Source organism: Corvus brachyrhynchos, unplaced genomic scaffold, assembly GCF_000691975.1.
Source record: "Corvus brachyrhynchos isolate BGI_N302 unplaced genomic scaffold, ASM69197v1 scaffold101, whole genome shotgun sequence".
Classification (NCBI taxonomy): domain Eukaryota; kingdom Metazoa; phylum Chordata; class Aves; order Passeriformes; family Corvidae; genus Corvus; species Corvus brachyrhynchos.
The window spans coordinates 1784336-1793016 of NW_008237239.1; the positions used below are offsets into that span (position 1 = coordinate 1784336).

Here is an 8681-nt window from a genome sequence, read left to right on the forward strand (position 1 = left end):
TTCCGATCACTGCTAACTTCTTGCTGAAGAAGCATAAATCAGAAAACAGCAATCCTAGGGGATTCCAGCTCACCCTCCAGCTCACTTCCTTTTACCTCAGCAGGCCAAGAAAGTAAAGCAGGGTTTTAATGAGTCATTAGTGATGGATGTAACTTATTTAATGAAATCTTCCCAGCTTCAATGTGACCGCAAACAGTACCTCGTGTGGCTTGCTTGAACTGATAAATTTTATCACAAATTACAATTGTATTACAAATTATGAGAAACAAAACAATTTGCCTTTTTTAAAATCTTCAAAGGAGTCAGAGGTATGGTTTCTCAAGGAAAAAGTTCATACAACATGCAAAACACAAGCATGTTCTTCACTGAAATGATGTGAAAGTATTGGTATTGCTAAATCCCTTCCTTCTCTTCTCATGAGAATCTTAAGTCCTGATTTGTAAAACTACTTATACATGCCCTGGCAGAATTCAGATCAAAGGAATTATCCCCCTCCCCCCCAATCTTCTGATCATAAGAACTTCTGCCAGATTAGGTGTCCTAGGGAGAAGTGACTGGGAAAGTTTGGAGAATTGATGCCTCATGCAAAATTGACTCCGTTTTCCTTGTAAAGGCACTCCTGCTCCTCTGAGAATAACCCTAGATTAGACTTGAGATAATCAGTTTGATAAAGTACGCAAACCAAATTTGTGCCTGCTATCTGCTTTGTGCACTGTCAAAAGGTATTTCCATGAGAGAAGTCACTGACTCACCTCCCTGAACTCACAGTGCAGGGAAGCAAGTTTTAAATACCTAAATTCTGACTGTGATTACGGTAGAGATGTCAACATTAACCCACTTATCAAACATTTAATTGCTTATCAGAAGTTCCTCTGTCTTGGGGGCTGAATTCTGTTCTACAGGGAGAACAAACTGCCGTTTACATTCATGGCAAAGCAGGGAAGACAGACGAACTGCCAATCACTTGGTGTGTCTCACTGAAATCAGGTACCAAAAGGAGAGGGCACTCTCTCATAGGCAGCTTCTCACACAACACACGGAAGAATCACTTGAACCAAATTCAAATTAGCCAACCACCATGGTGCTCTTAAGTACAGCTTGGTAATTTCGGTTGAGAAGGTGTGACTGGTTTAGCTTGGCAGAGCGTTGAAAATTGCTACATCTTTAATTCATACCTGCAAGACTGGTTCCTGTCCTGACTGATAACAAAAACAAAAACAGGATGAACCTCAAGGAAGAGCCAGGAGTTCTGCTGAAACACCCAGCCTACTTCACTCCATTAAACAACTGTTGCGCAAATTAAACACACCCTCATCAGTGACACAATCCCGTTCTTAAGAAAAAGATATTAAAATACCTCCTCCCCAAATGCAATTTTATAACAGGTAGGAAAGACCTTTTCTATTCGTGCAGAAAATACATGAGAAAACCAAGAGTTTTGCATAATTTGTCTCCAGTAACTAGACTAGAACAGATTACTTCTGAACTATTTTTTTAACCATTTCAAGTTTTAAAGAAATCATTATAAATTGTTTCCCATTTGAGAATCTGAAGTTACTTACATCAATCCTAACTAAGCTTAAAATAAATATGAAGGCAGATGATGGAATCACATGTTTAACTCTCAAAGAGCTCTTAAAACTACCACATGAACCATTTATATAAGGACCAGCTGTTGAACGTCTCAACTCAGTTCCACACCTCCCCCTTTAGAACCACCAGGTTTTATCTCAACACTGCTACACCACATCCAATTTGTGAGCATTAAAAGATCTCTGATGATTAAATCTTTCCAGTACAGAATTTAGTGGATTTAGTGTTTCTCCTGGTTGCTTCGTCATATAATTTGTTGTCAGTAACTCAGGACTAATTTTTTTTCTGCCTAACAGTTGGCCATTGCTTCCATTTTTGCAGCTTTTGTATTTCTCAACACAATAACCATTCATAAGGAATTATTTCCCCTCCCCTATGTGATAATGGTCTTTTAAAAAGATGAATTATTTATATTTCAATAAGCTAGCATCTCTAACTGTTTTAGCTTTTGTTAAACACTATCACATTCATCCTATAATGGAACTAAGTTCCTAAGCAGTTGTTCGAAGAACATTAGAAGAAATTGAGGACCAGGCAACTGTCTTTCAGCTAAGCCAGCTTTCCTTGCAAGAATCACAAGTATGTCTATGAGAAATGGCAGCAAAACAATCCCCCTGGTTAAAAACTGCTTCTGAGCAGGACTGGCTTGAAGGCAGGAGCACCCAGTGTGTGAGGGTACCTCACCTCTCAGTGCACTCGTCGATGTTGTTCTCGCAGTTGGTTCCCTCAAACCCAGGCGGGCACTTGCAGGTGTAGCTGTTGACATAGTGGGTGCACGTGCCCCCATTCCTGCACGGCTCACTCAGACACTCGTTGGTGTCTGTTTGACATTTATCCCCATGAAATCCAGGCAGGCAGATGCATGAGAAGGAGTTTATCCCATCCACACACGAAGCTCCGTTCTGGCAGGGATCTGAGACAGAAGCATCACAGTGAGTGTTAAAATGGGTAATAGTGAAGGGCCAGGCCTAGAGTAGCTGCTTTAAGGGAAAAAAAGAGACACACAGACCAGAGTGTGACAGAGTACTGACAAGTTTTTCTGAGCCACTTTACGGAACAGGTAACTGCAAAGCATTATCAATAAGAAATTCACAAAAAGGTGTGGATCAAGGCCAACCTTCAGGGCCTTCCTGCTGGAATTTGTTCAACCAAAACCCAACACCTCTTGGTTTAAAACTCAAATGCTGCTTTTGTGACAGATGCTTACTGATACAATAAAAACAGCGCAGCAACTGTTTCTTCTTCCTTACAAGTTTTATTCATAAGAGAACTCAGCACATTCTCTCTTTCCCAGACACTGCTTAACACAAGAGAGAACTTGTGTGCTTAATTTTCAGCATGAAAGCAGTCCAGCCAAATCAAATGTGTATGTGTGTATTAGCACATATATGAGCATTTACGCATTACTGAGCACTTGACATTTTTCCCAGCATCAAGGACGGATTGGGGAAAGGCTGGCAGAAAAGCACACAAGCTCATACACCACCTTGGATTCCCCTCAATCACTGCATTTCTTGATATTTTCTTTATCCCTGCCATGCTCTTGCTACTTGCATACCACTGCTTTTTGGTCTAAGCCACCCCCTACTCCTATATTCCTTCTGCTTCCACAAGTACCAATCTGCCAGAAAGATTTCTGCCATTCAAAAATTTCTTCCTGCTTTTCTCCTTCCACTTTTGGATTTAAGACCCACATTCCTGAAGCCAGATTCCTTTTCTACTCTGCATTCCACAGAGCAAAATCCTAATATATGAAGGCAGAGAGGGAAACTGGGAGGGGGGAGGAAAAAATGGAGAAAGCAAGGGGGTTGAAAAACAGATTACCAAACCTTTTTTTGGATTTAGGACTATCTTTAAGTACCACTAAAATAGGAACTTGAAAATACAAATAGACTCCACCGAAAATTTGCAATTTATCATAAGTACAAGATAATTCTGTTTACTGGGAAATGAAGAAAAGAAATGTGAAAGGTAATTAAAGCTCATTTATTGACTGAGAAATATGCTCACATGTTAAAAATGTGTATTATGAGACACACCTGCATCTATTTAAAGGTCATTTGACTACTGCAGAGAGAGAGCACATTCAAAGCAAGACCCCTGGCAGCTATAAAATGTTGTGTCTGTGGCAGTCAGCCATTGTATGAGTGAAGCCAAAAGCTGTGCATTAATTCTCTGTGCCACACATTTACTGACAGAAGGAGACTCGGGTATCAACTTTTCAATAAGTTCCTGTTGTTGGAGGGTTTGTTTGCTTCATAGATTAAAGACATTTGGCTCAAGGCATGGAATGTTTTTGTTATGCTAAATGAAATCAGCTGTAGCAGTAATGTGAAATGGTTCTTCAACCTCATGGGTGTGCTGCCTAAGACAACACAGGGTGAATCTCACAGCTCTCAGAACACTTAGGAGGAGGGAGAGAGATGTCCCAGCTGTTTGAGAGAGCAAGATGAACACTTGGAAAACGTTTTTATCTTCAGACACCCACACAAAAACTAACAGGATAGGCAATAATTTTGTTGGCTTCAGCAAGCAAAGCTCTGGGTCACTGCACCGTGACACTTTTTGTACTGTACCTGTTTGCTCAGAAAGAAGGAATCAAAAGCTCAGCCTGAGCCAGACATCTCAGAAGTTCTTTGAGCAGTGCTGCTTTGGGGGCTCCCACGGTAACTTTTGCTAACAGACTTGTTTGGATCCCTCTCTACAGCAGTCATGAATTTACATTTTTCCAATGCAAAACACAACTTGCTAAGTTCATGCCTAAAGTCTTCAAAACTCCATTTTGGTTTTAAGCTGATAGTAAAAAGTAGGGGATTGTGGGCTTTTTTTTGTTTTGGGATAGTTGTTTTGGGGTTTTTTTGTTCATTTGGTTTGGTTGAGTTTTTTTAAAGACCTGGCCAATCTAAGAATTACAGCATTGTGAACTCCTCCAAGGTTTGATAAAGCTCTTTTCAAATAGTAACAGATGAACTTTTAAACACGTGACATTTCTCAGGAGACTCTGATTTTATCTGATGATGATATAGAATATGCCCAGTAAGAAAAAGAAGCTACTATGTATTTGGTTTCCCTTGTAAATAGCAGCGTCAGGGACATGAACTTAATACTTGTTCCCTTGCAATCTGAGCCATTTCAGTACTCATCAGTGTATGGGCTACCCTCCTGCAACTGATACCTATTCTAGAACAGAGGGCCCCTCCTGCTGCTTAATTTGTTTTCAAATATGGATTAACTGGAACTGCAACAGGACCCACTCTTCCCAGAATATCTATGTCAGACAGACATTTCAGGAAAGACTGCTATACCCCAGATTCCCACCACACCTCAATTAAACTTAACGTTGAAATACAGGTAAGCCCTGCAGTGGCACTTTAACTTGATGTATTAAAATTTCAGGCAAATATAATTCTACACTTAACAGTGCTTCTTATTAAAGTATGTAAACTCTAAGGACCTTTTCAAGTTAAGGATCTGGGAGTAACAACTGCAATCAGTTAGGACACTATGGTCCATTTCGAGCAGCCAACCACGATGGATTTTGACTGCCCCAGACATTACCATGCTGAAGTTTGTGGGTTTTTTCTTTTGGCAAGAGATTATAAAAGACCTTTCAGAATCTGTCAACCAGCAGTCAGCAAAATTATTTCTGGGAAAAACTGGAAAACATAGAACAATGTGCTGATACCCACTTGAAAGGCAGTCATCGATGTTACTGTCACAGTCCCCTCCAGTGAAGCCAGGCCGACATTCACACAGGTAACTGCCCTGGATGTTGTGGCACAGAGCATGGTTTTTGCAGGGCTTGGAGAGACACTCATCAATATCCACCGTACATCTCTCCCCTGAAACATGGAGAGTCCAGCAGTGAGATCCCTCATAAAGCAATAGCCAAGAGGCTCAATGCCAGCACTGCTCAGCACTGAAAGCACAGCACATTCCCCATCCATTTTACCTTCCCAGCCAGGGGCACATTGGCAGGTGTAGCCTTCAGAGTCAGGAGATTCTTGGCAGATTCCCGAGTTCTCACAAGGATTAGGGGAACAAGGAGAAACCACCACCTGGCAGTTCACACCTGGAGAGCAGAAGCAGAAGAATATGCTGCTAAGAGCTTGGTGCTTCTTGGAAGAATGAACAAAAAAGTTGTAACTCACATGATTATCCCACACGGCAGTGGAAAGCACTGCCACGTTTCAAAAAATCACAGCAGAAGGAAAAGGAGAGCAGAGCACTCCTCATGGGCTCAGTGTAGAAGCAGCCATGGTCATCCTGAGTTTAATGCCCCTCCAATTTCCAGTGCATTTATGTAAATTTCATAGTTTACAAGGAAAATTAAGCTAACCTTCCAACAGGACATTTCTTAATGAGTCCAAACAAGGCTTAGACAAGCCCTTGCTAAGTATTCTGCTACTGTATCATGTCTACACAAACTGACTGCAATTTAACTTAATACAATCATGGCATTTCCCATCTTCATTACTATTTCCAAGAAGTTTCATGAAAAGAAATGACATTAAAAGTGCAATGAAATAAAAAGGAAAAAGATAACAAACTTTTCTCTGAATTTTCACCTTTGAATCCTTTCCTACAGGTACATCTGTATCCATTCAACAGATCTTCACAAGTTCCTCCATTCTGGCATGGGTTTGATTTACATTCATTCCCTTCTGTTGAACAGTAATCTCCTATCCAGCCGGGATCACAGACACACTTGTACCTTGAAAGGCAAAACAGCACTAATTTTAGAGCATTCTGAAGTTACTCCTCTACCAGTTTCTCCTGCAGATTAGTTTTGGAGAGAAAACCAGAAGAACTCTCTTTAGAAGAGCCCTAAGTTATTTTAGATTGCTTACCCCAGCTGTATAGTTTTGAAAATACTGAAAATAAACCCTCCCTTAAAACCACACTTCCCTCGTTACAGTTTTCACAGTGTTCAGTCAACCAGCAATATGTTTCTGCTTTGATAAGACCATCTCAACATATTCAAACAAAGACAGAAAAAAAAAAAAATTAAAAAAAAAAAGTGGAGGGGAACAATAGGTTCCAAAGATAACTAGACTGATTTAATACCAAATAGTGGTTTCAAATGAAAACAGCTGGCTGGGAGCAGGAGCAATCTTCTCCATCACATTTCAAAATCTGAAGTAGAGCACACTCCACCCGTATGACGTAGAACCAAGGACTTGGTGAATCACCCTGGACTCAGGCCACACAACACACACTGGCCTTTCTCCCTGCCCTACAAACATGGCCTCTTTTACCTGGCACACTGTGAGGTGTACGTGGGTATAAATGTAAATGCAGGTGACAGATGACAGATGAGATGGACAAAAATCTGTTTCCCAAGCTTACAAGGAGGCTGAATTAGCAATAAAAGCAGCCTTCCTGCCAGCTCCCAGGAAAGTGCTGCATCCTGCCCTGCAGAGCTACCCACAGCAGTAAATCACTTCCTTGCCCAAGTGCTGACAACACTTCCCAGGATGTGGCACATATTTAGGAGGCTATTCCATGTATAGTTAAGAATTTTCACAAACAAAACAGCCCCAGCCTTACCATTACCAAAAAGAAGTCTGATTTAGGGCTCCCAAAATCAGCATTTTGTCTTCCTGGATGGGAAGATTCAGAAGCAACTACTGCCATCAAAATAGCCAGAGAGAATTTTCCTTTCTTTTCTCAGACATGTAACAATATGAGTAAAGCTAACAAAATCTCAGCCTTGGACAAAGTGTCCTTAGTCCAATATCCATCCCTAGTGCAAAAGTTGTCAGCCTGTTCCTTGATACAGTGTTTGGTTAGGAAGAACAGCACTAGCTAATAAAGATAGTCCCCACGCTCGATGCTTTAAGGGTTTGATGGAATAGATTCCTGCTAAACCTGCTGCTCCCCAAAGATTTAATTTGGAACCATTTCTTTATTTTAATTGCACTCACTTAACCCACTAAAATCACCAAACCCTCCCTCTAGATGGTGGCAGTACACCCTGCATTACATGCCTATGCAAAACCAGCAAACAACACAAGGCGGGAAAGAAAAATCTATGCTGAAACACCAGGCTGCAGCTGGTGAATGAAGGTCTACACCTTACTGTGATTATGTCATGGGCATCAGATAAATTGGGATCCTAATCTGAGAAATTACAGAAAAATTGGAAGTCTGGACAAAGCAAGAAACAGTAATACAGAAGGCAGCAGGTAGGTTTAATGAGTAGTTACCCAGTAGCAATGTGTGTGCAGTTGCCATGCACACAGGGGTTACTGAGGCAGCCATCTGCCTGGGACTGGCAGTGGGGATGGTGGAAGCCCTCAGGACACACACACCGAAAGCCGTTCACCTCGTTGATGCACGTCCCACCGTTGTGGCAAGGGCTGGATGTGCACTCGTCAATGTCCGCATTACAGCGGGGGCCTAGAGGGAAAAAACAGCACTTACTAGGCAGCATTTCTTAAAAGAGTGTTTGCTTTGCATATCTGCAAGAACACACACTGAGACACAGCCCAGGGAAGCCAATGCAGCAGCATGGAGCTCACATGCCTCCGTGCTTTAACTCAAGCCAAGAGAAGCATTTCTGAGAGATGCAGCACTTTCCTGTGCCTGGAAAACAGCACTTGCACTCAACCAGTATTTATAAACCATTCAAGAATCTCCACTAAAAATCACCGGTTAATATTGATTAGGAAAACAAAAATCACTCAGCTGTATCATGCTTGCAACAAACCTCTTGAGCTCCACTTGTCACAGCCCTGCTCCTCTGTTTTGAAGTACCTACCCTTTGAACAACCAATACTGCCCAAATGTCTGCAGTAAATACAGTTCTTGTGGTTTATTGCGCAAAAGGGGCTCTAAAAAACACCGTTTCCTGTTTTGCCTGCCTCTGATTACGACTGCAAGATCCTTGAAGTAGTGACCAAAAGGTCTTGTGAGGCTGGAAAGCTAAACAGAGTGAATGATGCAGTAAGTTGAAAGCATTTTTGACATAAGGAAATGACAGAGTAACAAGACCCCAGGCAAGCCAGCTCCTTAAAGACTGGAATATGCCAATTCATCATATTACTGAATTATTTTAACAGCACAACAGTAAGAAATTCAGCAGG

General features: G+C 41.4%; 1 protein-coding gene across 1 annotated transcript in view; it reads right to left on the reverse strand.

The window, feature by feature from the left end:
- The window catches only part of NOTCH2 (notch 2), an 83025-nt gene that overhangs the window by 25271 nt on the left and 49073 nt on the right, over window positions 1-8681 (reverse strand). Inside the window, exons 13-17 of the mRNA XM_017729680.1 lie at window positions 7803-7995; window positions 6162-6307; window positions 5546-5665; window positions 5283-5435; window positions 2278-2506 (exon numbers count right to left, since the gene is read on the reverse strand). Of these exons, the coding sequence (XP_017585169.1) occupies window positions 2278-2506; window positions 5283-5435; window positions 5546-5665; window positions 6162-6307; window positions 7803-7995 (841 nt within the window). The remainder of the gene's footprint in view (window positions 1-2277; window positions 2507-5282; window positions 5436-5545; window positions 5666-6161; window positions 6308-7802; window positions 7996-8681) is intronic.